This window comes from Sus scrofa, chromosome 5 (genome assembly GCF_000003025.6).
Source record: "Sus scrofa isolate TJ Tabasco breed Duroc chromosome 5, Sscrofa11.1, whole genome shotgun sequence".
Taxonomy (NCBI): domain Eukaryota; kingdom Metazoa; phylum Chordata; class Mammalia; order Artiodactyla; family Suidae; genus Sus; species Sus scrofa.
This window is the reverse complement of record NC_010447.5, coordinates 88,204,414-88,232,287: the sequence shown is the minus strand read 5'-3', so window position 1 is coordinate 88,232,287 and position 27,874 is coordinate 88,204,414. Positions and strand designations below refer to the sequence as shown.

At 43.4% G+C, this 27,874-nt stretch overlaps 2 protein-coding genes and 1 long non-coding RNA gene across 10 annotated transcripts in view; 1 reads left to right on the top strand and 2 right to left on the bottom strand.

Annotated features, from left to right (window-relative positions):
* NR2C1 (nuclear receptor subfamily 2 group C member 1) overlaps positions 1–1,108 on the bottom strand; it is a 47,624-nt gene extending 46,516 nt beyond the window's left edge. The window contains exon 1 of one of the 4 annotated variants that reach the window (XM_013998075.2): positions 777–1,108. The gene's annotated coding sequence lies outside the window, so the exon portion shown is untranslated. Of the gene's footprint in view, positions 1–30; positions 474–776 lie in introns of those variants that run through there. The other 3 variants (XM_005664254.3, XM_003126708.4, XM_005664253.3) reach the window with 3 other exon arrangements.
* Positions 130–27,130, top strand: LOC110260793. Of its 2 annotated transcripts, none has more exons than XR_002344252.1 (3): positions 130–238; positions 26,825–26,929; positions 27,009–27,130. It is a non-coding gene; the product is annotated as an uncharacterized LOC110260793 (long non-coding RNA). The 2 variants fall into 2 exon arrangements; XR_002344251.1 differs by lacking the exon at positions 130–238 and adding an exon at positions 16,492–16,578.
* FGD6 (FYVE, RhoGEF and PH domain containing 6) overlaps positions 2,481–27,874 on the bottom strand; it is a 142,776-nt gene continuing 117,382 nt past the window's right edge. For all 4 annotated transcript variants that reach the window (XM_013998063.2, XM_005664248.3, XM_021092744.1 and 1 more), the window contains 9 exons: positions 27,019–27,102; positions 26,146–26,225; positions 20,462–20,564; positions 19,834–19,980; positions 18,746–18,848; positions 16,417–16,544; positions 11,460–11,588; positions 10,691–10,839; positions 2,481–7,076 (listed from right to left, as the gene is read on the bottom strand). In XM_013998063.2, coding sequence (XP_013853517.2) covers positions 7,040–7,076; positions 10,691–10,839; positions 11,460–11,588; positions 16,417–16,544; positions 18,746–18,848; positions 19,834–19,980; positions 20,462–20,564; positions 26,146–26,225; positions 27,019–27,102 — 960 coding nt within the window. In that variant the 3' untranslated portion in view covers positions 2,481–7,039. The remainder of the gene's footprint in view (positions 7,077–10,690; positions 10,840–11,459; positions 11,589–16,416; positions 16,545–18,745; positions 18,849–19,833; positions 19,981–20,461; positions 20,565–26,145; positions 26,226–27,018; positions 27,103–27,874) is intronic.

Here is a 27,874-nt window from a genome sequence, read left to right as displayed (position 1 = left end):
AAGGTTACGAGACAACCTGGCAACATTTACCATTCAACAAACGCTATCTGCAGGAGTTGGAGGTAGTTTCTTAACAAAAGAGCTCCAGGAAGCTTGGACATGCCCATTTCAGGGAGGACCCTCGGCCGATCCATTCTTTCGCAAAAGATACAGATCCAAAGGCAGCGGCCACTCCCGCCCCATCCGTTCTTAAGTTGAAAGCGTTATTCCGTCTGCCCTGGGTGAGCACGAGAATTAGGTAAGAGGCCCGCGCGGGGAAAGGGATCCGGGCCTCGGCTCGCGCCCACGAGTGGCCAGGTGGACCCCGCAGCGTCCCGCCGGCGCTCGAGCCCACGCTGCATCCCGGGCCCGGCGGCGGTGGCGCTCGACTCCCCAAGGCGGGGGAAGCGGCGGCGGCGCCGAGACGGAAGCTTTTCCTGTAGGTGAAAGGTCAGAGGCGCCGCGGGAGAGGCTGCCGTGCGCGCCCAGCCGCTCGCGGACTCCCTCTCGCGCCCGCCACTCCGGCCCCTCTTTGGGCTCCGGGCCCCGTGCCCGGCCCTGGCTACGGCCTCGGCCTCTCTCGGAGCCCCGCACAGTCGGCCTCGCCGCTCCGGCCGCTGTCCGCGCTCCCAGCCCGCCCCGAGCAGCGCGGCGCTGCCAGAGGGCGGGCTCTACCGGCTGCAGCCGCAGGCTGTTGCGGGAACTGGGGACGCAGCCGTTGGCAGTTGGGAGGAAAGGACCTCCCCGTGCCCTACGCCCCCCGTCCCGGGCGCGGCTACGGCCGCTTTTTTCCTCACCGGCTCTTACTGGCGCTTCTCTGCCGAGCTACGTTCCCCGGGCGTAGACCGGACAGTCCCACTGCGGCGGCTGCTGCGGGGGGGGGGGGGCCTCCGGGAAGAGGCAGGTTGGAGAAAACTAAGGGGGAAGGGTTTTAAAAAGTGGGGGCAGGGAGCTTTCGGGGTTTGTGTATTTGTGGGGGGGTCAGAGTTCGTGACCCCTCCCTCGGCTCCTCGTTGCGCGCTCCCGCCCGCGCCTGCGCATTAGTGGCGAGAGGAGGTCGTGACGTTCCCTGGGTGGATGAGAGAACCCAGCCTCTGAATAATTGGCTGCCCCCTATCGGGTAGGAGGGAGACTGCACTGCCAGAGCCCTATGGGCACTTTTAGAAGCCGCTTGTTTAGCGTCGTTTGCAAAAGGTGGTAAAGGAAGATCCGATTTTGGCAAAAATAAATGACCGAATCAGTTTTATGACAGTTCGGTTTCTAACTTGTGGGAATCTGGCTCTGTTAACAGACTTTCTCTTACCTTAGACTAAAAGGTTTATTAGAAGAGTAACAAAATAGGGTACATCCCAATAAAATATTTTAAATTACCTTAAATAAAACAAGCTGGGGTATAATCCTGTATGTGGCGAAGTTTTACTTAGTCAACTCTTGTGAATAAATAGGTTTAATGGCCAAACGGAGCTAGTGATTATATTCTAAATCATTTAGAATGTAATCTTCCTAAGACTGGCTTTAGTCTGTTTTCCTCAGCGGTTTGTTTCCAAGCTTATAGGACAGTGCTTAAAGGGCAATAAACATTTGCGAAAAGAAGAGGCATTGACGGAGCATCACATTCTTTTTTTTTTTTTTTTTTTTTAATGGCCACACCCCTGGCATATGGCAGTTTCCAGGCTAGGAATTGCAGCTGTAGCTGCTGGCCTTCGCCATAGCAATCCCAGACCTGAGTCACCTACACCACAGCTCAAGGCTATGAGCAAGGCCAGGAATTGGACTCATATCTCCATGGATACTAGTCGGACTTGTTACCGCTGAGCCAGGGTGGGAACTCTAGCCACAAGGGAACACATTCTGATACTACCAGAAGCATGGCGGTGTAGCAGGAAGAGCTGCCCTGTGTGGTTTTCACATTAAGAGCTTTCTTTTAGTATTGATAGGCACTAGAAAAGCAGTCAGGGATTCAGGAAGCCCAAGTCTGGAAAAACAAAAGTGAGCTGAGAAGGAGAACATCACTTTTGTCATTTTCCTCTGGACCCAGGCAGCTGGACACAAAAGGGGCATGCACCAACCCTTAACACGTGGAAATATGTTTTTCGTCTCATTCTCCAAAGTCTCCTTTTCCTATTAGTATCATTTGTTGTGTTTGGTGGTTTTAAGGCAGCCCTTCCTGCAGGCAGTCAAATTTGGAATCAGATAGTTAAGTCTCAAAGGTGACAACTAAGAAAGGATACTGTAGGTCCAATGGAAAAAGGCAATCTGAGACCTTTCCTCTATTCTCAGTGCCTAATATGGGGTTACCCCCTTATCATCCAATTAATTCACCTAAGTCATGGTAAACTGACTTAATAAAGTTTGAAAGTAGAAGCCAGCTTGGGAATATATTGTATGAGTGAAAGAGAGCTACCCCTAATTATGATTCAGGAAAACAGGTCTGTGTGGTTCATCTTTAAAATGAGTGACTACAAAAAATTATGGTTTAAGAGACATCATCACACCAAACGTCGATTTAGTAAATTTATTTTGTATAAATACAATGAACATTTTTTACAGTGCTAATATTTTATTTATAAAGGATCTATATATCTCTATATGAACAATAAGATACAAACTATTATCACTTTAAGTAAAAAGAGTTTCTATAAATCTATGTCATTAAAAAAGATAGTATTTCAAGATTGGTTCTTCATGTGCTAAGACCAACTCATATAAAAGAGAGCTGCCCCTTCATCCTAGTCCCCACAAAAAGGAGAATTTAATATTGAAGCTTTTTGAACATTTTTTACTACTTTGTCTTAAAATCGTACTAGAAAATTTCCATTAGAAAATAACATTAGAAGTGGCATAGGCTCCAGAATGCCATTTGTATATTAGAGGCACTCAAAAAAAAAAAAAAAAAAAAAAAGAGATCCATTTGAATTAATTTAATTCACCAAACAAATACTGAATGTCTAGCACATGCAAGACATTCTGCCAGATGCTGAGAGGGAATCTCTAATGAGCAAAATACAGTTGCTGTTCTCAAGGACAGAATATGATAAGCACCATAAGCAAGTCTGTTTAAGGGCCAAAGGCTATGGGAACATGGAGAAAGAGACTAGATCAGAGGAACGGAGGCGGGGTGGGGAGGGACTAGTATCAACCGTTACAGAGAAGTCTTGGATAAATAGGCAGAAATGGAGGCGGGGGCAAGGAGGAGAAACAATAAAATGGTGTGAAAAGAGAAAGGTTGGGTTAGGGTTAGCTGCAGGGTACGACACCTGAGGAAAAGTATTCCACAGCAAGCCCCTTGGAAGCCAATGGTGTAAAGAGCAGGGGTGAAACTAGATCAGAACTATGCTTTACAAGATGGTTCTGGCCGTGTTTAGAATGGGACCATGCAAAGAAGGCACTGGAATTCGAAAAGTTATGCCCATCATTGGGAAGGGCTTGAGCTAGGGCTGATGCAGTAACAGAAGGGCAACGAAGCTGGAAAGGATACAAGAGCAACGGTTAGAGGGTCTTGTTGAGACTTGGAGGCAGATTCTGGAGCCTAGAATGGTATTTTTCCATTGCAGAAGAGAGATATACAGAGTTCAATGAAAAGAAACTGAGTTGAGTTTTAGGTTTGTAAAACTGAAAATGCTTAAAGACATGTAGATATCCAACAGGTACGTGCAAATATGGCCTTGCAGGCATATGGTGGAAAGAGCAGGTCTGAGATCTGAGTTATCATGAGGTACTTTGGGGATTTTCTTTGAGTTAGAGATGACAGGAATCCTGTCCTTACTTTCTTCAACAAGTATTTTTCTCTTTAAAGACACAGGGTAGGTATTTTGTGAGAAACCAATATATTACATATAGGATCTGTCTTCAAGAGTGTACAGTATAGTAAGAGAAATAGGATTTACCTCTCTGGAAGGCCCAGTTATGACACTGGACTACAATGGATCTCAAATTTCAAAAACTGAGTATAATGAAACCACATTCTAAGACATATGTTGTGATAACATTTATATTTTCACCAAATTACTAAATAGGCTTCTCTATGTCTGGATATACTCTGCCAACCAAATATAAAATATTCATTTGCCTAACAAAACTGCCCTTGAAAACTGTCTTCTCCGCTTCGTTGTTCCATCACACCTTTGTAGTAAACACGGGTTGGTTGCTCTGACAATCTCATTTTACATGTTACATACACAAAGCAAGCTTTTGGTTAAAAGGACTTTTGATTAAGCATCTTGGGCAGAGGGCAAGAGACTGGGTACACGAGGGAACAGGGGAAAAGAGGTTGGAGAGAGGTTCAGAAATGTAGGACGATGCCAAAGGTAACCCTTCTCGTTTTCCTAGACTCTGGTGGGGCCTCTGCATTTGCAGCTGCCTCGGATAAAGAAGGAACACCTGCTGGAGACACATACAAGAACACCAGCCTTCTCTAGTGTGACCTGGCATCTCTTGTCTAAGGTTTCTTTCAGCATCCTTTTGGGCTCAGCTTTATAAAATATGCTCCTCTGTCTCCTCCTTATGAATAAAAGGATTTGATGGAAGCACATGAATCAGTGTAGTAAATACAGTATCCGTGGGATCTAAGTTTTATTGTATTTTCTCAATTACAGAATGCATCCAATCTTTTTTTTTTTCCCACTAAAATGTTAGCTATCAAGAGTTGTTTTTTAAAGTAGCTCACGACAAAATGCGTATAGTTGTTTCTCATGGGATATGGAAGGAGCAAGTTTAAATAACTGGTCAGTTTCAGTCAGCTATGAAGGACGGATAAGGGGGAGAAGGAATATGATACTCTCCCACATTTAAAACATCTTTTGGGGTATGTGTGCTCAACTGAAAGCTTCTTTAAAAGGGGATGGTTTATATTTTTCAAAGCTCTCCATGGGGCAAAACAACAGCTAGCACATGAGTTTCACATGTAGTTACGAGAATGACTAAAAGTTTGTGCACTGTTTCTTATATTTAAATATTTAACTGGTTCTTGACTCAGCCAACTGTTGGAAGACACAGTAGTAGCCTTGGCAGATAATTTTTAGATTCTGATTAAACCCAACTTTGTGGTCAGCAGGTGGAGAGTGTAAGATCGGGAGGGAAGGACTTCAAATAACTTTTTGTTTTGCAAACTGCTAGCCCCCATGAAGCAGAAGGAAACACTTTATAAAGCATAACCTTGGTCTCCAAAAAGGATACACTAAAAACTGCAGGGATTTTAACATGGAAGCCTTGTTTATGCTGTCTTGGTCAAAATACATGAGCTGTAAAGAAGTGTCAGCTGACCTAGGGGACAAAGACGTGGGAGAGAGGATGTGAGGGCTGTGAGTGAGGACGCAAGAGGGTTTAAAATGATTCCATAGCAGGCAACAGCCAGAAAAACCACAGCAGCCAACTCTGGGTTTAGGAGAGATCCTGGTGCTGGAACAAACATCCAGAAGGCTTCCGAAAGGCACTCATTCATTCTCTTGGCAATCACTGATATTCTCCTGAATTAGGAAATGCTTTATATAAAAGCAGAAGGGAAATTTCCTGTGCCCTTTAATGAAATATTCTGCTGATAACTTGCCTTATAATTTATAGTTTAAGCTCAGTCAATAAATATATACTATAAACATCAGGAATGATTTTAATCATAATGTTAACCTCATTTTACTTCTGCTCATCAACAATTTAACGTACAGAGTAGTTCATATGTATGAGCACCAGAATTAGGAATATGAAGTCCCTCTTAATGAGGTCACCAACAGTTGGTTAAAGAAAAATACATATATTTTTAAAATTACCAAGGAGGACATAACATAAAGTGGCATTAAAAAAAAAAAAAAAACTTTAAAAGTGAATACTATACAATTTCACCTAATACTGGCTTAGAATCTGTGCTTTTGTTGATATGGTAGTCTAGTTCATTTTTAAAATCACAGTATCATAGGAAATGTAGCCCTCTTTTTAGATACAAATATCACCACTAACTTGCGGTCAGAACTCTTACAATAGCAAGGGACATTATATAATACAGTGCTTGCCATATTTTGCTTTTAAAAGAAATAATACATTTATGTTTGTGTTAAAATGGTAGTTTTTATTTTATTTTTTTGTCTTTTTAGGGCCACACCCATGGCATATGGAGGTTCCCAGGCTAGGGGTCCAATCGGAGCTACAGCTGCCGGCCTGCACCACAGCCACAGCAATGCCAGACCCGAGCCGTGTCTGCGACCTACACCACAGCTCACGGCAACACTGGATCCTTAACCCACTGAGCGAGGCCAGAGATCGAACCTGCCACCTCGTGGTTCCTAGTCGGATTCGTTTCCAATGTACCACGATGGGAACTCCCTAAAATAGTAATTTTTAAAAAAAGCTTAGACATAATGTAAAGGCCAGAGAGTTGATTATTTGTGTTCCCTTGCAAATGAAAACATCCTTTTTCCTACTCGTAGTCCAATTAAATAAAAATTCAGATTCTGTTATCTCATTCCAAAAGAGGTACATAACACTAGAAATACTTTAGATAATTTACTGGAATTTCATTTCACAGTTACTGAGGTAGAAACTGGCCATGTGTTTTCCCACTAAAAGATACAAAAATTCATCTAAATTTACTGATTCAAAGACATGCATTTTTTTTCAGCACTTTCATAAGTCATAATTTCGAACCAAACACTGCATGGAACTTTGCTCCTTGATGTGTGTTTTTTATTTACAAAGTCTTATCACTAGTGAGAATGTTACAAAGTAACAGCTGTAAAACACATTGAGAAGGCAGTATGGACTGTGTCACAAAGTTAATACAATATACAGTATTAAGATAACTTTTCTGGTTTCTAAAGAAAAGTTACTTTAGAATTCAGTGTGAGTCTCAGAAACAATTCTGACCATTAAGTAAACATCAAAATTTTAATAAATAACATACATAAAAACAAACATTTAAAAAATTACCATATACCTAACAAAATAATTTCTTTGATGAAGATTTTGGATTTATCTTGGCAGTGTTCATTTATATAAAATTTTTGTACTGTATTTACTCTATTCTGATGAAAGTCCACCCTTTGGAATCACACAAGAGATGAAACCAACACAGCTACAATATCGTGCCTTCTTGAAATGCTTCTATCCACCTATAAGAGAAATTTGTTAGATTTGTAAAATGCAATCATCCAACATATGTGAAGACAATATGGACAACAGCTGTGCCTGTGGATTCAGTCACCCTAGCAGTATATGTGAGATCTTTCTATAGCAAACGAGAATTCGGTATGTATAGGAACTACCTTTATTTCGTAATTTGGACCAAAATTTGGCCTGCAAGGTGCAACTCTTATTTCTACATGACATGAGGAAGGGGCCATTGCATGTAAAAGCTCTATGAGGCCCTAGTGATGCCATTTAATTGACTTGGGAAGTGGATATATCTGCAAAGGTCTTTATTTCAACCCCATTTTCGTTTTTAGGAATACCAGCTCTGTCCCTATATCCTCATCCTTTTTTTTTTTTTTTTTTTTTTGCTATTTCTTGGGCCGCTCCCGCGGCATATGGAGGTTCCCAGGCTAGGGGTGAATGCAGCTGTAGCCACCGCCTACGCCAGAGCCACAGCAACGCGGATCCGAGCCGTGTCTGCAACCTACACCACAGCTCACGGCAACGCCGGATCCTTAACCCACTGAGCAAGGCCAGGGATGGAACCTGCAACCTCATGGTTCCTAGTCGGATTCATTAACCACTGCACCACGATGGGAACTCCTATATCCTCATCCTTAATTCTACAAACCAGAGATTCCTTGGGCATCCATAGTCCACACTTGTTCTAATATTTTCAATGAAAGGGAATCTAGCCTCCAGTACTGTACTCCCAGGGGATCTAGAGTTTGCATGCAGGCGTTCCTGTTGTGGCTCAGTAGTAATGAACCTGACTAGCATCCATGAGGACATGGGTGTGAGCTCTGGCCCCGCTCAGTGGGTTAAGGACTCTGAGTTGCTGTGAGCTGCGGTGTAGGTCACAGATGTGGCTCAGATCTGGCATTGCTCTGGCTGTGGTGTAGGCCAGCCACTGCAACTCTGATTCGACCCCTAGCCTGGGAACTAACATATGCCATGAGTTCAGCCCTAAAAATAAATAGGTAAATAAATAATGAAGTTTGCATGCAATATAAAAATGTCTCAAAGTTTCATAGAAGTCTTTCTAACATTCGTTTGTATATATCTGACAACATATACAGCCACAATTATTCAGAAGACACTTCAAGGTAACTTCTTTGCATTTCCTCATAGTCTAATTGCCTCAGAACTTACCATAAACATTTGAAATCACTAAATTTAATTAGTAAAAGCAGCTGTGATTAAATTTAAAGATTTAATTAAAAATTAAATTTAATATGCAAGTGACATAGATGTTACATCATAATAAAAAGGTTTTGAAAAAGGCAAAAGTTTCCATTAAATGAATCCGACTAAGAACCATGAGGTTGCGAGTTCGATCCCTGGCCTTGCTCAGTGGGTTAAGGATCTGGCACTGCCGTGGGCTGTGGTATTGGCTGCAAATGTGACTCAGATCCCATGTTGCTGTGCCTGTGGTGTAGCTCTGATTCGACCCCTAGCCTGGGAACCTCCATATGCTATGGGTGCGGCCCTAAAAAAAAAAAAAAAAAAAAAAGTCAAATTTTCCATTAAAATTACCACACTTTAGGAGTTCCCATTGTGACACAACTGGATTGGCAGCTTCTCTGCAGTGCTCAGATGCACGTTCAATCCCTGGCCCCACACAGTAGGTGAAAAGATCCAGGTTAGGTCACAGCTGCAGCTGAGATCCCTGGCCCTGGGACTCCATATGATGCAGCCAAAAAAGAAAACACACCCCACACACTTTCACATTCTGTAATGTGCAAAGAGAGCAACCCATGATCTTATTAACCTCAAAGAGCAACTTATAATTTAGGCTGCATTGGTTTTTTTGGCGGCAGCATGCAGCAGCTTGATGTGGGATCTCAATGCCCAGACCAGGGATCAAGACCGGGCTGCGGCAGCGAAAGTGCTAAGTCCTAACCATTAGGCCACCAGGGAACTCCTCAATAATTTAGCCTGTATTACTGCTAAATTACACGTAAGCTGAATCCTTTCACCCAAGTGCATTCAACTCTGTCTTGAAGGGATTTCTGTCTTAACTTAATGGTATAAGAAAAAGATGTCTAGGAGTTCCCGTCGTGGTGCAGAGGTTAACAAATCCAACTAGGAACCATGAGGTTGTGGGTTCGATCCCTGGCCTTGCTCAGTGGGTTAAGGATCCGGCGTTGCCGTGAGCTGTGGTGTAGATTGCAGACACGGCTTGGATCCCGGTTGCTGTGGCTTTGGTGTAGGCGGTGGCTACAGCTCCAATTAGACCCCTTGCCTGGGAATCTCCATATGCCTCGGAAGCGGCCCCAGAAATGGCAAAAAGACCAAAAAAAAAAGAAAGAAAAAAACAGAAAAGGATGTCTATTCAAATGCTAATCAGCTTAACAATGAATACAGATAAAAATAATGATAAATACAATATCTAACAGAATATTAGGTCAATTACTATTTTACCCAAGTAATTTGAAAGAAAAAATAGTTGGGTCATAATTTTTAAATATCTTCAGTACACAAAAGGAATGATTTAGAGTAACAGTTGTTCATGGCTGTATCCTAATATAGACTAAAAAAAAAAACAACAGCTCTGATTGAGTGTTTGTAACACAGTACCTGATTAACATTCAGGGCATATATAACTCTGGTACATTAATTCTAACTGCTTAAGAAATGACAAACCTTCCCTATTTAAAGCATTCTTTTTTATCTTCGTGTGTTTTTTAAGCCTATTGGGAAAACGTGAGCATCTCTTAGGAAAACAAAAATGTGTATTTTGTGAGGTCAAAATAAAAGTCAAAGAAATTTGAAAAATGCAAGAAATAAAAATCACTGGGGAGTTCCCTGGTGGCCTAATGGTTAAGGAACTGGCATTGTCACTGCCGAGGTATGGGTTTGATCCTTGGCCCGGGATCTTCCGCATGTCATGGGTAGAGCCAAAAAATAAAGAAAAAAGAAAAAAAAAATCAAATGACATAGAAGTGAACAGAACTGCTTTGTTCAGAGAGGACTTTGGTTTCACAGAGATATGCGTCTCTCTGTTAAGCAACCACACGACATCTAAATAAATATTCTTGGAATTTCGAAGACACCATGTCAGCCTTTTCATCTAAAATATCCATTTCCTTCTACTCAGCCCCTGGAACAGCATGGGGGCCTCTTAATGCGTCTGACCTTTTCCCCAAAGCAGTCAGTCAGCAAGCAGCTGTTTCAACTCCCGCTGTTCCGAGGCACAATTGAATCCCTGGCTTGCCAGGGGCCTAGGATGTTTCCAGAGAAGATTCTTAACCTCATTGGAGGAGAGGTCAAATACCTCAGCTTCCCCTATGTTAGTTCAGCACAGCGGCATCATGCTGCTTCCTCAGCGGGTGTGTACACAAAATATTTTGGACAGGACTACCTATTTTTTTTCCCCCTCTGCCTCCTGAAAAATTTCCACATCCTCTTGCCTGTCTTTAACACAAGGCCAAAGAATGCGAATACTATGCTACAGCTTTCTAATTTGGATCTCCGCTTTAAATTCTTTACGGACCCTATGCATGGAAGGAGGTTCTTTTTTAAGATCAATCACTTAAAGGAACAACTTGAAATCTCATGTATGAAAGAAAAACCGACTTTGTCAATTACTTACTTGTGAGCGGAGTGCGCATCGTCGGCTTTGAATACATAAAATAACATGTTTTTGTGCAGTAACTGAAAGACTCGAGACTCTGAGTTCTCATCTTTGACTTGAGTGACCGTGAATCCGAGTAAAGGCTGACTCTCCAAAGCGGCCACATCCTAATTTACAAAGACACAAAGGGAGGGGGGGTTTCAACTGATAGAAAATTCAGATCTGCACACTCTTGATCTCTACAGCTCTAATTTAATTCCATATACATATAGGTAAAATAATGGTAATTCTAGCAATTTACCCACTTTGCATTTATTCAAGAACATTTATTGGGTTGAGCCTCCCCACCGAGCCCTCGAACCAGACACTGTGCTGACAGTTTTCAGTGTGTTCGTATCCACTGAAGTTCACATTATTTCCTACAACCACAGGATGTAGGTAATTATATTACTTAAATTTTCTGGATGCAGAAAACTTAGCTCAGAAAGGTGATATACCCCAGTCCCATTAAACTTCTACCTTCCGTAAACGAGTCCGTCGCCATATGAGATCCCCAAAACTTACATTTTAACACTATGGACAATTCCTAACATTTTGGGGTAAGAGCTTTTTAGATACAAAACAAGGACACTGTTCATGTCAAAAATAACAGCAACATGTCCCCTTCTAAAAGCAAAGCAAAATGAAAAACCTAGACAAAACAAATAAAGCAAACATTGTAAATATTTTCAGGTGGCACAGTATAACAAGACCCCCAAATTATTCATGTTCAGATTTCAGCGCTTACCTCACTTGCAGCATATGTATACAGCACTTTATTTTTTATGACAAACCACAAGTGTTTCCAAGGTTTTTTATTGCCCTTTGATCTGTACAAGTAGCCACTCATAGAAGAATCTTCTGTGTTTGCTGATACCTAAGATAAGCAAACCCCATACACGGTTTAATGATTTATAGACAGAAATAAGATGTAAAGTGACAAAATTGCTTTTGATCACTGGTGCTGAAAGCAATAATCATCATGATAATAACATAATGTTTCAGAGTGAAATTGTTTATTTTCAAAGTCTGCTACTGTACAAATTGAATCCTGCCACCACCATAAGCATAAAACCCTTCCTTTAAGAAGCAATTCCAGAATTTTACCTGGTTTAACTGTGTGTGCATGTGTATGTTTCTTTGTGGGTTTACCTGTGTTCACCAGGAGATAAGCAATAATTCCAAAGGTAAAAAAATGCCTTTAAAAGCTGTATTTCAGGTGTTCTCATCGTGGCTCAGTGGAAACGAATCTGACTAGCATCCATGAGGATGCAGGTTCAATTCCTGGCCTTTCTCAGTGGGTTAAGGATCCGGTGTTGCCCGGAGCTGTGGTGTAGGTGGCAGACATGGCTCGGATCCCGTGTTGCTGTGGCTATGGTATAGACCAACAGCTACAGCTCCGATTCAACCCCTAGCCTGGGAACCTCCATATGCTGTAGGTATGGCCCTAAAAAGACAAAGTAAATAAATAAATAAAGCTGTATTTGGGGGGCTGTATGTGTTGTGTATTGCTTTTCTTATTCGGGGGTCTTAGGGTAAATTACTTAAACTTTTATTTTATTTAATTTTTTTTTTTGTCTTTGTCTTTTTGTTGTTGTTGTTGTTGTTGCTATCTCTTGGGCGCTTCCGCGGCATATGGAGTTCCAGGCTAGGGTTGAATCGAGCTGTAGCCACCGCCTACGCCAGAGCCACAGCAACGCAGGTTCCGACGCGTCTGCAACCTACACACAGCTCACGCAACGCCGGATCGTTAACCCACTGAGCAAGGCAGGACCGAACCCGCAACCTCATGGTTCCTAGTCGGATTCGTTAACCACTGCGCCACGACGGGAACTCCAAAATTCTATTTTTAATAGTGGTTTCAAGGACCAGTTTCTGCTCCTCAAATTTTGGCCTGAAAGAAAAAAAGCTTATTTTGCTTCACAGAAGGCTGAAAATGATTTAATCTCTAGGTACAAGATAGTAAACTTTCAATGATTATAATCTGGCTGTTGAAAACTTTTCTTTTTAAATATGGGAAAAGATGAGCTATAAAAGACAAATTTAGGAACTGCCTTATTGGTGGGATGGTGAACAGACTCCCAAGGCTGCTGTACCACCTCCTCCCTTCCAGGGTGGCCAGGACCTATGACTGCTTTTAACCAGTGGGATTGGTGAAGGTGACGGGTTGTCACTCCCGTAATTATTATGCTACATTACGTAAGACTCCATCCTGGAGTTCCCACTGTGGTGCGGTGGAAATGAACCTGACTCGTATCCCTGAGGCCAGGGTTTGATCCCTGGCCTTGCTCAGTGGGTCAGGGTCAGGGATCCTGCGTGGCTGTGGCATAGGCCAGCAGCTTTATCTCCCAATTGACCCCTGCGGCCCTAAAAAGAAAGAAAAAACAAAACAAAAAAAAAAAAAGGACTTCATCTTGCTAGCAGACTGGCTTTAGAAACTGTATGCCATGCTGGCTGAAGTAGTAAGCAGCCCTCTGGGGAGGCCCATGTGGCAAGGTGCCGAGGGCAGCCTCCAGGAGCAGGCAGCCCCTTCATGAGTCAGCCTCCTAGCTGGCGCCTTGACTGCCACCCTGCAGAGATCCCATTTAAGTTCCTGAGATAATAAATGTGTGCTGTTTTAAGCCCCTACATTTGTGGTAATTTGTTACATAGCAGTAGAAAATGAACAGAAATGTGCTCTATGAACTTTTAAGGTAGTAATTGTATTAATCTTCAATTACATAGTAATTGTATTAATTTCTTACAAATTTCATGAAAAGGATGATAGGTTGTGTAGTGGAAAATTTATATCTAATGGTAAATTAGAAATATCTGTTACATGCAAGTAAACTTGTATACAGAAATAAATCCTTGTATGAGACTATCGACAATTAAGAAAAAAAAAAAAAACTAGAATATTTATCTTCAAAGGAGTTTCTCTTAAAATGTAGTGACACTGGGATACTACTATTACTCCAACCTTGTGAATACAGCAAATACCACTGAATTGTATACTTTAAAATGATTAATTTTATGTTATGTGAACCCGACTAGTATCCATGAGGTTGCGGATTTGATCCTTGGCCTAGCTCAGTGGGTTAAGGATCCCGGAGTTGCTGTGAGCTGTGGTGTGGGTCAAAGATGCGGCTCAGATCTATTGTTGCTGTGGCTGTGGCGTAGGCTGGCAGCTGTAGCTCTGATTAGACCCCCCAGCCTGGGAAGCTCCATATGCCTTGGGTGTGGCCCTAAAAAGCAAAAGACAAACAAAAAACCCCCAGCATTCTGAGATGAATACTTTGACTTTTCTAGCACTGAACTGGATAAATTAATTTCCCCCATCTCACCACAAATGAGCCAAAGCAATGGTTCTGAATCACCAAGAATGCTCATTAAAGTTTCTGATTCCACACAAGTTTGGGTAAGCCTCAAGGATTCGCACTTTTCTTTTTTCTTTGGTTGCATCTGCAGCATGTATAAGAAATTGAATGGGGAGTTCCCTTCATAGCTCAGTGGAAATGAATCCGACTAGAATCCATGAGGATGTGGGTTCAATCCCTGGCCTCGCTCATTGGGTAAGGAGATCCGGCATTGCAGGGACCGGTGTAGGTCGCAGATGCTCAGATCCCAGCTTGTTGTGGCTATGGTGTAGGCCAGCAGCTGTAGCTCTGATTCCACCCCTAGCCAGGGAACTTCCATATGCCAAGGGTGCACCCCTGAAAAAAAACCAACCAAACAAAAAAACAACTGGAATTAGGTTGAGTCTAGTCTGTGGACCATAAAGAGTTTTTGTAGCCAATGCTGTGGAGTTTAGACTAAAGGGGGGGAGGGGCGGCACAGGGAGTTCCCGCCGTGGCGCAGTGGTTAACGAATCCGACTAGAAACCATGAGGTTGCGGGTTCGGTTCCTGCCCTTACTCAGTGGGTTAACGATCCGGCGTTGCCGTGAGCTATGTATAGGTTGCAGACGCGGCTCAGATCCCACGTTGCTGTGGCTCTGGTGTAGGCTTGGCAGCTACAGCTCCGATTCGACCCCTAGCCTGGGAACCTCCACATGCCAGGGGAGCGGCCCAAGAAACGGCAAAAAAAGACAAAAACAAAAACAAAAAAGAGGGGGGCACATGTAAAAATTATATTTATAAACTGTGATATCAGCATGAAGAGGCAAAAAATTACAGAGAACTGAAAATTATTTCAGTTGCTTAAGAAAGTTTAAGCTTCTGGATGTAGATTTAGATTTAGGAACTGTGTGATGAGAGAGAGTTCCGAGTATTCACTCTATTGGCTTAACCAGTTCCATGTGAAACACGGCAAATGGAACTTTAAGTCCTGTTCTTAACTATTGACCGAGATTATCTGTAAATCACTTCCCAGTATTTCAAAGGCCATGATGAAAGACACCCAACTTTACATAAGAAACAAGATTTTGGTCTAATTTGTAGTTATTTGCTTATACTTTCCATGATAGAAAACCTCCACAGTAACCAAGCAAGGGAACAAAATTTAAAACTCTACTCTTGGAGTTCCTGACGTGGAGCATCAGAAACGAATCCGACTAGGAACCATGAGGTTGCGGGTTCGATCCCTGGCCTTGCTCAGTGGGTTAAGGATCTGGTGTTGCCGTGAGCTGTGGTGTAGGTTGCAGATGGGGCTCTGATCTGGCATTGCTGTGGCTCTGGCATAGGCCGGCAGCAACAGCTCCGATTCAACCCCTAGCCTGGGAACCTCCAAATGCTGCAGGTGTGGCCCTAAAAAGACAAAAAATAAAATAAGAAATAAAAAAATAAAACTCTACTCTCCTGGCCAAAAACTAGCACAGGTGGAAATAATTAATAAACTAATCAATATAGGAGTGACCAGAAAGGCAGTACTGTCTGATCTCTCTCTCTCTCTCTCTCTCTTTTTTTGCCATGCCAGTGGCACATGGGAATTCCTGGGCCAGGGACTGAATCTGAGCTGCAGCCGTTACTTACACTACAGCTGCAGCAATACCAGATCCTTAACTCACTGCATCACGGTGGGAACTCCCTGCCTGATCTCTTGACACTGGCTGACTGCTTGAACTTGGGTAATCGGGACGGGAAAATAGTGACGCGTCTGGTTTTCTACTAGTGGCAGGTCTAACTCTGTAGACTAGTATCACTTAAATTCTTTTTCTTTTAGGTTTAAAGGAAGAACAACCTACCATTAGCTGTATATAACCAACTAAAGCCTACTAAAAACAAGCCATGCAAATGAATAAATGCTAATAAAATGCCCCAAATATATTACAGACTGCTTCCCTCTGGTAAGGGGTCTCCTCAAAGCAATGTTATTTCTATGTGTTTATTTAGGCCACACACACAGCATGCGGAAGTTCCAGGGCCAGGAATCAAACCCATGCCACAGCAGCGACCCAAGACACTACAGTGACAATGCTGGATCTTTAACCTACTGCACCACGAGAGAACTCCCTCCTTAAAGTAATTTAAAAAATTCCTGTGTGTCCAAGCTATCTTTACTTTCTATCATTGCTGTAAGATGTTCTCCAAACATTTTCATGGTCATTTTCTAAATGACTCAGGTCCTAAAGGAGATCCAGCCAGAGAGTGAGGCCTTAGCCGTATCCATCGCCAGCACGAAAATGCATGTCTTAAAGTGGTAGCTTCCTTTATGAAAGAAGAACAGTGTATTATAAGGGAATGAATAATTCAGCCTCTATCAGGTTGCAGGTTTAACGGAAACACTCACTTCTTTGAGAGCAGCTGGGATCTTCTTCTGTTTCCTCCCTGATGGAATACTATGCAGGACTGAGGATAAGGTGCTGGATGGAGATTTGTGATTTCCAGGAGATCCGATCTTCGGGGCGTGCTGGTGGTCTAAAACAAACCAGGTTCACTTGTGTAGCCAAGGGTAAGCATTCTGCAATTTAACTTAATCCAAACCAATACACACTGTTGCATAAAATAGCCATGAAATGATACTTCAGAAACTTATGACATTGAGGCCCCTGGGAAAGGAAGATAAATGACTGGAAGTTGAGTGCAAGGAAGATGTTCCAGGGTCTATGATTTTATGCTTATTCAACGGCAAACCCTATGAAAGGACTGCCCTTTTGTGCCTTTAGAATTCTGAAACATGTGGCTGTACTATCAACTTAAAAAATTCAATTGAAAACACTTCCCTCCTGACTTAAAAAAAAAAAAAAAGGCTAACAAGATCATTTAGCATTTAGATACATGACCAAACAGTAATATTACAATGACCAAAATGCTAGAAAAGGGACTAAAAGAGACGATGAGGAAGTAATTCATTTTGACTGCAGAGGCTGAGGGCAGGCTGGGAGGACAAGGAGAGTTTGGAGCTGCTCATTAAGATACATGTAGGAGTTTGCCAAAGAAAAAAAGAGACGGAAGAACACGCCATGAAGAAGAGTCAGTATGAGCAGAAGCACAGAGATATGAAATTAGATTGTCTACTTGGAGATGAGGCTGGAAAAGGAGCTGGTGTTCAGGACTGTCTTTTAGGCAGTGAGAAACTAAAGGCCTCTGGGGCTGGGGAGTGACACGAGCAGCCTGAATTTAGAAAAATACACCTGGCGTAGGAAAGAGGAAGGGTTCGCAGCAGACGAACCTGTTAGGAAATTAGGACCGTCGTCCAGATGAAAGAATGAAGGCTTTGCTAGGGCTGAGATGAAGAACTCCAGAGCAAGACAGATTTTCAGAGAGTCATTTGGCAAGATTTACTGAGGAACCAGGCGGGGGTGATGAGGGAGAAGGACTGAAAAATGAATCTTGAATGGTCAAGCCTATGTTATATACCCAGACAACATGGGGAGGAACATAAGGAGGGCAAAATCTCAGATGGACGGGTCCTTTGGAAAACGTATACAGACGGTCCACTCTTCCTCTATAAATAGATGGATTCTGAAATAGCATGTCCGCACTTAGATATTTTCATTTTCTGATGAAAAGCTGTTCTTCATTGGTAGGAAGGATAACCTTTTACAAATTTAGATCCTGTAAGTTTTATGCATTTATCTATAAAGATCTCTTCCCAAAACAGTGACCTGAGCTGCATTCATCGCAACTGTAGGGATGGATACTTGCAAACAATGAACAGGCAGCTATGACTTATCATTTTGTATGTGGTGAAAAGCTGCACATTTAGATATAAAACAAAACCTCACTAAAGGGATTAGAACAAGGCTAACAAAGTGCCACCTAGTATGTTTTTATTTTTGTTTGTTTGTTTTTTTAGGGCCGCACCTGCAGCATATGGAAGTTCCCAGGCTAGGGGTCAAAGCGGAGCTGCAGCTGCTGGTCTACGCCACAGCCACCATAACGCCAGATCCAAGCCGCATCTGCAACCTACACCACAGCTCATGGCAACGCTGGATCCGTAACCCACTGAGCAGGGCTAGGGATCGAACCCACACCCTCATAGGTACTAGTGGGGTTTGATGCTGCTGAGCCACGACAGGAACTCCCACCTAGTCTGTTTCCATTGAGACTTACTTTACTGATAGATAAAAATGCTTTCTTTTTTCTTTTTACAGCCATACCTGCGGCATATGGAAGTTCCCGGGCTGGGGGTCCAATTGGAGCTATAGCTGCTGGTCTACGCTATAGCCATAGCAACACAAGATCCTTAACCCAATGAGTGGGGCCAGGGATTGAACCCACATCCTCACAGATACTGTCAGGTTCTTTACCTGCTGAACCACAATGGGAACTCCAAATGATCTGCAATGAGCACAGAGCTGTGAAACTAGAAACTTGAAAATTACTTGCAAATTAACGTTCTTTTGTAACCGTTCATAGCATCTCATTGAGTCTCCAATGATTAAATTCTACAAAATTAGTATCCTTAGCAAAACCATTTTCTGAGTAAAAATAAGTTTCAGTCCAACTTTTCCTGGAATTAGCACAAAATATGAGTCAAGAAGGCTTAACTAAGTTAAAAAAGCAAAATACTTAATGTTTTAAGTATCACCAAGCACATTGCTAATGTGCCTGAGAAGGTCGTTTGAAAGCATCTGGGGAATAAAGGAATGTTCAGTTCAATTTTTACTTTTTACCTAATTTCTGCAGTTCTTGGTAACAATGTTCACATACTCTTGCTGGTTGATTTTTCAGGTAGTCTAAGCCATACTTATTTGACGAACAAGCTTGGCAGACGATCTGAAAACACATTGGAATTATTTCATTTAAAATAACCCTTGTATCCAAACCATCAGTTACGTTACAATCGGTACTGCCGTCTACTTTTCGTAATATTTTCATGGTCATTGAGTCTCAATAATTAACTGAATGGCGCTCAGGCACGTCGTGAACGCACACAAGACCACACTTGAAGATGGAGAGGCCACAGACGACTACTGAGGGCTGACTACAGAAAAGAACATACCAAAGGGGTCAATACGGGCCAAAGGGTTAGCACAGCGCCTGGGGCGCAGCAAATCCCATGGAAGCTGTATTTACCGTCACTGCCATTGTGCTCATCACCGTGGGAACCGTGACCACCTCTGCTGCATCTCTTCCGAGTGCTTGGCCTGGGCTAAATGCTCTCTAGATAAGACCCGTTACATCCTTCCAGGAACTCTCTGACATCACTGTCACCATTTTACTCATAAGGTCATGAAGACTTAGAAACATCACTACCGATAACTTCAACCTGAAAAGTTGCCTCCTACTAAATACTTAGTACCTAGATAAACGCAGTGTCCTTCTTTCTTTTATTTTTTGGCTGCACCCATGGCAGACGGAAGTTTCTGAGCCAGGGACTGAATCGGAGCTGCAGCTGCGCCCTGTGCCACAGCTGTAGCAACTCTGGATCCTTCTCCTGCTGCACCACAACGGGAACTACAGTTTCAATCGTCTGTAAATGTGGGCATCTATTTAATTGTAAATTTGATAGGTTCTTTTTTTAACATGAAAACCGTCTATCCTTGACATTCCAAAGTAATCTCGGGATAGGAAAGGGTAAGTTCCGTAACAAGAGCGCCTCATGCCTAAATATTCAGAGGAGACACCAGCCATGACTCAGCATCTCCCCTTCCCAACACCACCCCCCGCCAATGGTTTCCAAGGGGAACCATGCGTCCTCACTATGCCCAGCACGGAGCTACTGCAAATCGCAAGGGAGGTGAGGGTGATCCGTGCCCACCTTTCCGCAGGCCCGGCAGTGATGTCGTCTCCAGGTCAGGGTAAATTCGCTTGTGCAGATCATACACATGGTGGCTCTGGTATCTGGAATCCAGATGGGAGCCTTGGATCCAAGAGGACTCACCTCGTCTTTATTTTCTGAGTCTGCCTGTGAAAGAAGGGCGTCTGGTTAGCTCTATGTGTGTGTCTCCTGCCACATCAAGCCTTTTCGTCTGGCACGGGCAGCTCACCATGCTCATGCTACCATTAAGAAGGTGGATGAAATACGAACGATCGTATTTCTCATGTTCTCAGGATGTTAAACTCAGCTGCCTCCCAATAATCCTCTCGTGTGAGATTAACTTTAAAAGATGCCTGTGGTAGTGCAATGAGTTTCTTCCTCAGGCCACATTGCGTTTTTAAAATTTTCTACAATGAGGATTTATAACGAGAAAAAATATCCATGTACCATACACTATCACAGACTAGTTAGACATTAACAGTATCAATATCTAGCTCTGAAGTTATACGTACATCTCCAGTTCTTCGGTGAAGCACATGTTGCTTTTCTAACCCCCTGGGAGATGTTTCTTTAAGGTTAAAAACTGTTTTAAATGCACGGAAAAAACATAAGAAGGGAAAGACAATACCTCATCAAGACTCCTACTAGGACAGAATGTGATTCTTTTCTTGGCATACTCTTCTATTGACCTGGAAATCGCTTCTAACCATTCATCCCTTTCTGGGGCAGAACTGTAGGGGGCAAAAGAAGGTTCTATCAACCAGATGTCGGCTTTTATTCTTTGCCTTTTTCCTCTTCTTCTTCTTTGGCCATAGCAACAGACTCTACCACCCTCCAACAATGCCAGCCACAGGCAACAACTCAGGTTTATGTGCGCAAACAATCAGAGCAGGCATTTCAGAACACATGGCATTTTAGCAAACACAATGCTTTTTTTTCTTTCCAATAGTACTGCTTTCTGCTGAATGGCTTTTGAAGTCCCCTAAATTTGGAAGTATTTTTTGTTTGGCTTAAGGACTATTCATGCAATTAATAATTATGATTATTTATACAACCAAGGAGTTTCCTGAGATATAATCCCAGATGTTAAAAATATTCTGGAGTTCCCGCTGGGGCGCAATGGGATCAGTGGCACCTTGGGAGCACAGGGATGCAGGTTTGATCCCCGGCCAGCACGGTGGGTTAAGGATCTGCCGTTGCCACAGCAGCGGCTTAGGCTGCAACTGCAGCTCAGATCTGATCTCTGCCCTGGCCCTGGAACCCCTTATGTCTTGGGGCAGCCAAAAAAGAAAAAAAAAAAAATCCAAGAAATCAAGTGTCAAAATCAAGTTTATAGCATTGAATATTAAACATGTTTAGTTTAATACTTTACTAAATATTCTAGAAAGAGTGCCGGAGTAAAGGAAACACATTTTTAGTGTCATAAACAGACGTTTAAGGAGTGGTTAACAGGGGAAATAAACTCTAGTGGCTATTGGGGCTCTTGCACCGAATCAGCCCAGCACATTTGCTGTTCTCACTCTCAGTCACCAGGAGCCATGTGGTTCAAACGTATGGAAATGGGCCAAATAGGGGGAGAGCCTGCTCAGAAAAGGAATTCCTGTTCTATGGTTTTGTAACCATAACTCCCTCTTAAAAAAATTCTATGGTAACTCAGAATCATCATTAGTATCAGCAGATTTTGTTTTGCAGACTCAAGAGCGAGAGGCACATTTTAGGTTGTGTGTATGTCTGTTTGTAGAGAGACAGACAGAGAATTTAATAATAAACTTAAAACGCCATCATAATACAATCCATCATAATGACGGGTCCTGCCCTGCAGGCACTCCTCTCACTGTGATTAAATAAGAAAATGTGCTTTTTTTTCCAGAGAAGCGTATTAAAGTATGTAGGAGTGACATGATCTGATAGCTGCAATCTGCTTTAAAATACTTTAGAAAAGAGGAAAATCTGTGTCAGAATCTTGGTAGTTTTTGAGTCTGGGTAACTGAAGATGCAGTTTCATTGTATTATTCATTCTGATTTTAAATATGTTTGAACTTTTAAACAATAACTTTAAAGCGGGAGTTCTCTTGCAGCACAGCGGGTTAAGGATCCGGCACTGTCACTGCAGCAACTGGGGTTGCTGTTGTGGCGCAGGTTCAATCCCTGGCCTGGGAACTTTCACATGCTGTGAGCATGCCACCCTCCAAGACTTTAAAATGAAAAATTCCATCATAAACGATGATATGAATAGGCATATTTTGATGAATCCTGAGCAGGTCGAGGAGGCGCTTAAAAAACCACTTCCCTTCCCTTCCCCACAATCATTCTCAGAAATGTACCTTCCTACTAAATGGCTTAAGTGCCTCTTAGAATATGCACTCATATGGGTAATTAAAAGGAAGATATCCAGTTTGCAAAAAGAATTATTTTTATTTTTTCTATTATAGTTGATTTACAATGTTCTGTCAATTTCTGCCGTACAGAAGGTGACCCAGCTGTGTGTGTGTGTGTGTGTGTGTATATATATGACTCACACACATTCTTTTTCTCACATTGTATAGACTATTTCTCTGTGCTATACAGTAAGACCTCATTGCTTTTCCACTCCACATGCAATAGTTTGCATCTACCAACCCCAAACTCCCAGTCCATCCCACTCCCTCCCACTCCCCCTTGGCAACCACAAGCCTGTTCTCCACGTCCATGAGTTTGTTTCTGTTCTGTAGGTAATTTCATTTGTGTCATATATTAGATTCCAGACATAAGTGACATCACATGGTATACAAATGGAATTTTAAAACTAGTAGTATTTCTCAAAGTTTCGTTAGATACTAAAAGCAAAGTAAAACAGAAAGAGCCCCTTTCTCTCTAAACCAAACAAAATCTGCCTCAGTTATGTCTACTCTTCCATCGTCGCCGCCCCAACGAGCTGCCCATTACTTAACGTTGAGCGCAAATCAGCCAGCTGTGCTAAATGCTTCCTTTGCAAATGTCATCACATCTCATCCTCAGAGCTACCCTGTGGAATATACTGGACCTTACACCCCCTGCCCCAATCTATACATCACACACCATTATCTTTTGCAGATAAGCAATCCGAGGAGTCAAACGGTTAGATGATTTTTTCTGTTTTTTTAGATTTTTTTAAAAGTATAGTTGATTTCCAGTGTTGTGCCAATTTCTGCAATACTGCAGAGGGACCCGGCCATACCACAGACACATTGTCTTCCTCGTATCCTCCCAAGAGACGGGACCCAGTGCCCTGTGCGCCACCGTGGGACCTCCCTGCGCGTTCATTCTAAATCCAACAGTTTGCATCCACCAAGCCTCAACTCCCAGTCCAGGCACTTTGGCTAACAGGCTGTGGGACTGGGGAGGACTTGGTGCGAGACCCAAGCGTGGCTAAGGATTAAACCCTTCGCCACCACGTCACCCCTGGCCTCTGTCCCTGTTTTCTGAAGAACCACACGATGAGGAATAGGTTCAGGTTCCGAGTAAACATTCATCAAATATCACTATCCGCCCTCCACCCCTGCCCTCTCTCCCGTCCCAATTTTTCACCGGAAAAGGTGACAGAAAGCAGAGAGGCAGAGAGCTAATTTGAGGACTGCCATCTGATGTTTCTGGAGCCCTGGGAGTGCGTGGAATGTGACTCGACTGAGCGAATCATGTCGCATATGCTGCTCTCTCATTTAATCAGCGCTGGCTCTCTCTTGGGTGGGGTTTCTGCCAAAACAATGTGTCCCGGCTCTTGATAACACATTTCTCACAGACCACACACATTTGCCTGCAGCTCGAGTGCAGACACTCTAGCCCTGGTTTTGAGACTTGGTTAGTGGAAGAACAGGCATCTTCCTTACACCAAAACCCACTTAAACCAGAACTTCTAAGGGGAAAAGCTCTACAATCGAAGGGATTTTGGGTGTGTTAGGCTTTGCCACACTGTTTACTTCTCGGGTGACCTGCGGGATGCTGCTCTGGGCTCCAAAGGCCACATCACTCCAGTTCACTTGGGTAACAGGCCTCGGGGAGCTCCCCTCGGGGCTCAGTGGTTAATGAACCCGACTAGTATCCATGAGGACGCAGGTTCAATCCCTGGCCTTGCACAGTGGGATGGGGATCCGGTGTTGCTGTGAGCTGTGGTGTAGGCCTCAGATGCAGCTTGGATCCTGTGCTGCTGTGGCTGTGGCGTAGGCCAGCAGCTGCTGCTCCGATTCAACCCCTAGCCTGGGAACCTCCATATGCTGTGAGTGTGGCCCTAAAAAGATAAGAAACAAAACAAACCCCCAAAACAAAAACAAAAACCATGCCCCGGGAGCCTACTATGGGCTGGTACCATGCCATGAACTGGCCACACAAAGCACACCTCACCTGCAAGGGCTCTTATCTAATTGAGGTGAGACATAAAAATAAGTACTTACTCTATGATGTAATAAACATAAGGTAGATAACAGGAGCAAATTACCTTATTTAGGTGGCAGGGAAGGCTTTGCAGAAGGGATGACTCCAGCGTGAATGGGAGAATTAGGAGTGTCAGGGTCTCTGGGCACCCTCGCTCAGTCTCCTGGCTTTGGTCATCATCCCTGAGCTGAGGACTCCCCGTAACACGCCTCTAATCCAGTCCTCCTTCTGACAGCCGGATCTGACATCAACTGCCTTCTTGCTGAGCCCATTCTGATGATTCGCAGGCTTCTCATATTCAATACGCACCTCTGAATCCAAGTATCTGATTTCTGCCCCAAAGCGGCACCTCTCCTAGTGCTCCCCCCCACAGTGAATGGCACCATGACCCAATACACCGTGCAAGCCGGAGGCGCAGCTCGGCGTCCCCCAGCCCAGCCCCGATTTCCTGTGTCCCATCACCCATCCCTTCAGTTCCCCTCCCAAACAACTCTCCACACAGCAACCAGATTATCTATCTATCTATCTATCTATCTATCTATCTATATCTATATATATATATATATTTTTTAAGGGCTGCACCTGCAGCATCTGGAGGTTCCCAGGCTAGGGGTTGCATCAGGTCTACAGCTGCTGGCCTACACCACAGCTACAACAACACGGGATCTGAGCCACGTCTGTGACCTACATCACAACTCACGGCAATGCCAGATCCTTAACCCACTGAGCCAGGCTAGGGATCAAACCCGCAACCTTATGGTTCCTAGTCAGATTCATTAACCACTGAGCCATGACAGCAACTCCACAATTTTTGTTACATCCAAGGTTAGGTCTGAGAGCTGCCCAGACTTGTCATCCAGATCCAGCAGTGGAACAAACTATGGCTGTGGGTGTGTCTCCCTTCACTAGTCAAATCTGGCTACACACCCACTTCTGCCACTCGGCCAATAACTGAATAAGACACGAGCCTGAGTCACACAGCTTCAGGTTTCCTCAGCGCTTGACTGACATGATGGCAATATATTTTGATGTCTCCATCAGTCACTGTAAGTTCCAGTTTGAGGCAATGTGGTGTCATAAATAACATCAGATTTAAAAGCAAAACATTTCTATTCGTACCCTGACTTTGCCAGCTATGATCCTTCACAAAGCAACTCAGTATTTCCATAACTTAGTCTTCCTCATTTCTGTATCTACCTCATAGATTTTATGTTACATGAAAGCTTCCTAGTAATCTACAAAACTCTAGGTTTTTTTTTAGAAATTATGTATCATCACAAAAGGATCTGAAATATTCACTTAAGAAAATGATTAGCACGGAGTTCCCATCGTGGCTCAGTGGTAATGAACCCAACTAGTGTCCATGAGGACTCGGGTTTGATCCCTGGCCTTGCTCAGTGGGTTAAGGATCCGGCGTTGCTGTGAGCTGTGATGTAGGTCACAGATGCGGCTCGGGTCCCATGTTGCTGTGGCTGCGGTGTAGGCTGGCAGCTGTAGCTCTGATTCGACTCCTAGCCTGGCAACTTCCATATGCTGCAGGTGTGGGCCTAAAAAGCCAAAAAAAAAAAAAAAAGATGAGCAAAGCCCTTTTCGGCATTATTATTCCACTCAGAGGAACATTTAAATCTCTGTACTTCCATTGGCTCTTCGACATTCTACCTATACAGTAAATCAAGAGTAAACTTCATGGTATTAGGAAAGAAGGGGGAAAAAAATAAGTCTAGGAGTTCCCTGGTGGCCTGGTGGGTTAAGGATCCAACACTGTCACTGTTGTGGCTTGGGTTCGATTCCTGGCCCAGGAACTTCCGCATGCTGCAGGCGTGGCCAAAATAAACAGACAAAAACCAAGCAGAGTGGTTAACCTAAATGTGGAAAACACTGGCTAATACTGGCAAATGTGCATCCTTACATGTTTTTAAAGTTTACCTGGCTGACAGGATGAAGGAACGTTCTACGCTTTCAATCTTTAATTCATTCTGATATGCTTCTTGGGTGGGTTTTCTGACCTGGAAGAAAGCAGAACTATTGGAGCAGACTCATCCTACTGAAAATCGAGGAGTTCCTGCTGTGGCTCCACAGTAACGAACCTGACTAGTAGCCATGAGGACTCGGGTTCGATCCCTGGCCCTGCACGGTGGGTTGAGGATCTGGCGTTGCCACGAGCTGCGGTGCACCTTGCAGACGTGGCTCAGATCTGGTGTTGCTGTGCCCGTGGGGTAGGCCAGCAGCTGCAGCTCCGATTTGTCCCCTAGCCTGGGAACCTCCATCTGCCATGGGTACAGCCCTAAGAAGCAAAAAATAAAAAAAAGGAAGAAAGAAAGAAAGAAAGAAAGAAAGGAAGGAAGGAAGGAAGAAAGAAGGAAAAAGAAAGAAAAGAAAAGGAAAAAAAGAAAGAAAGTCGCATCTCCGTAGCATAGCTAAGGTTGCCCCACACCCTGGCTGCTGACACCCACCCCCGACCTACCACCACTCTCCCCATCACCCATTAGCTTCCTAACTAGGTGCTGAACTCCTAGGGGTGGGGGGTGGGGAAGGGAGTAAAGGGGAGACATAAACAATTCATGTCTGAATTTTCCACCAAACCAATAACATGTTTTGTTTATAGTAGTTCTCAGCAGATGTGTGATGACTGCATTAACGTATGAGGGAACAAATGACGACAAAAATGAATAAACGGACCGAGGAACAGTAACACACGGAGAGAGAAGAGGTAAGAGTGTGAGAAAAATGATGACCCTCAGGGTTTGCTCTAAATATATTTGGGTAAAAAAAAAAATCTCTGTTAACAGAAGCACAGACCTTCATTCCAGCCAACGAGAGCATGTTGTTCAGTTTGTACATCCCAGACTGCACCGGTGTGGTATACAACAGGGCATCGTTAAACTGCAAGAAGAAACATTTCAAGGACATGATAAATAAAGAAATTTCAGCTACAAAGATAAGATACAAGAATAAAGAAACAATATTACCTTTTCGTTTAAAACTCTCTGAATAAAATACCTATATTCTGCTTATAAAACCAGAACCACCTGGAACTTTTTTTTTAATTTTTTTTTTTTTTGTCTTTTTAGGGCCACAACCAGGGCACAGGAAGATTCCCAGTCTAGGGGGCAAATCGGAGCTGTAGCTGCCGACCTCCACCATAGCCACAGCACCGCCAGATCTGAGCTGCGTCTGCAACCTACACCACAGCTCCCGGCCATACCGGATCCTTAATCCACTGAGCAAGGCCAGGGATTGAACCTACGTCCTCATGGATGCCAATCAGATTTGTTTCCGCTGAGCCACGATGGGAATGTTTCATTGGGACATTACTAAAAGACGGTTTCCAGAAAATGTGTTTTTTTTCCAAGTTCTGTAACAGATGGAGTGTTTTCTGAAATTTAAATCCCGCTAAGGTTTTACAATCTGCCAAAACAAAGAGCTGATTGAATCAATTTTCCCAAATCAGAGTTGAAATAAACTCAAGTCAAAAAGGAAGTAAACTTCACAGTTCCCTTTGTGGCGCAGCAGATTAAGAATTTGACTGCAGCGGCTAGGGTCTCTGAAGAGGTATGGGTTCGATCCCCAGCCCGGCACAGTGGGTTAAAGGATCTGACGTTGCTGCAGCTGTGGCTCAGATTCAATCCCTGGCCCCGGAACGTCCATACGTCAT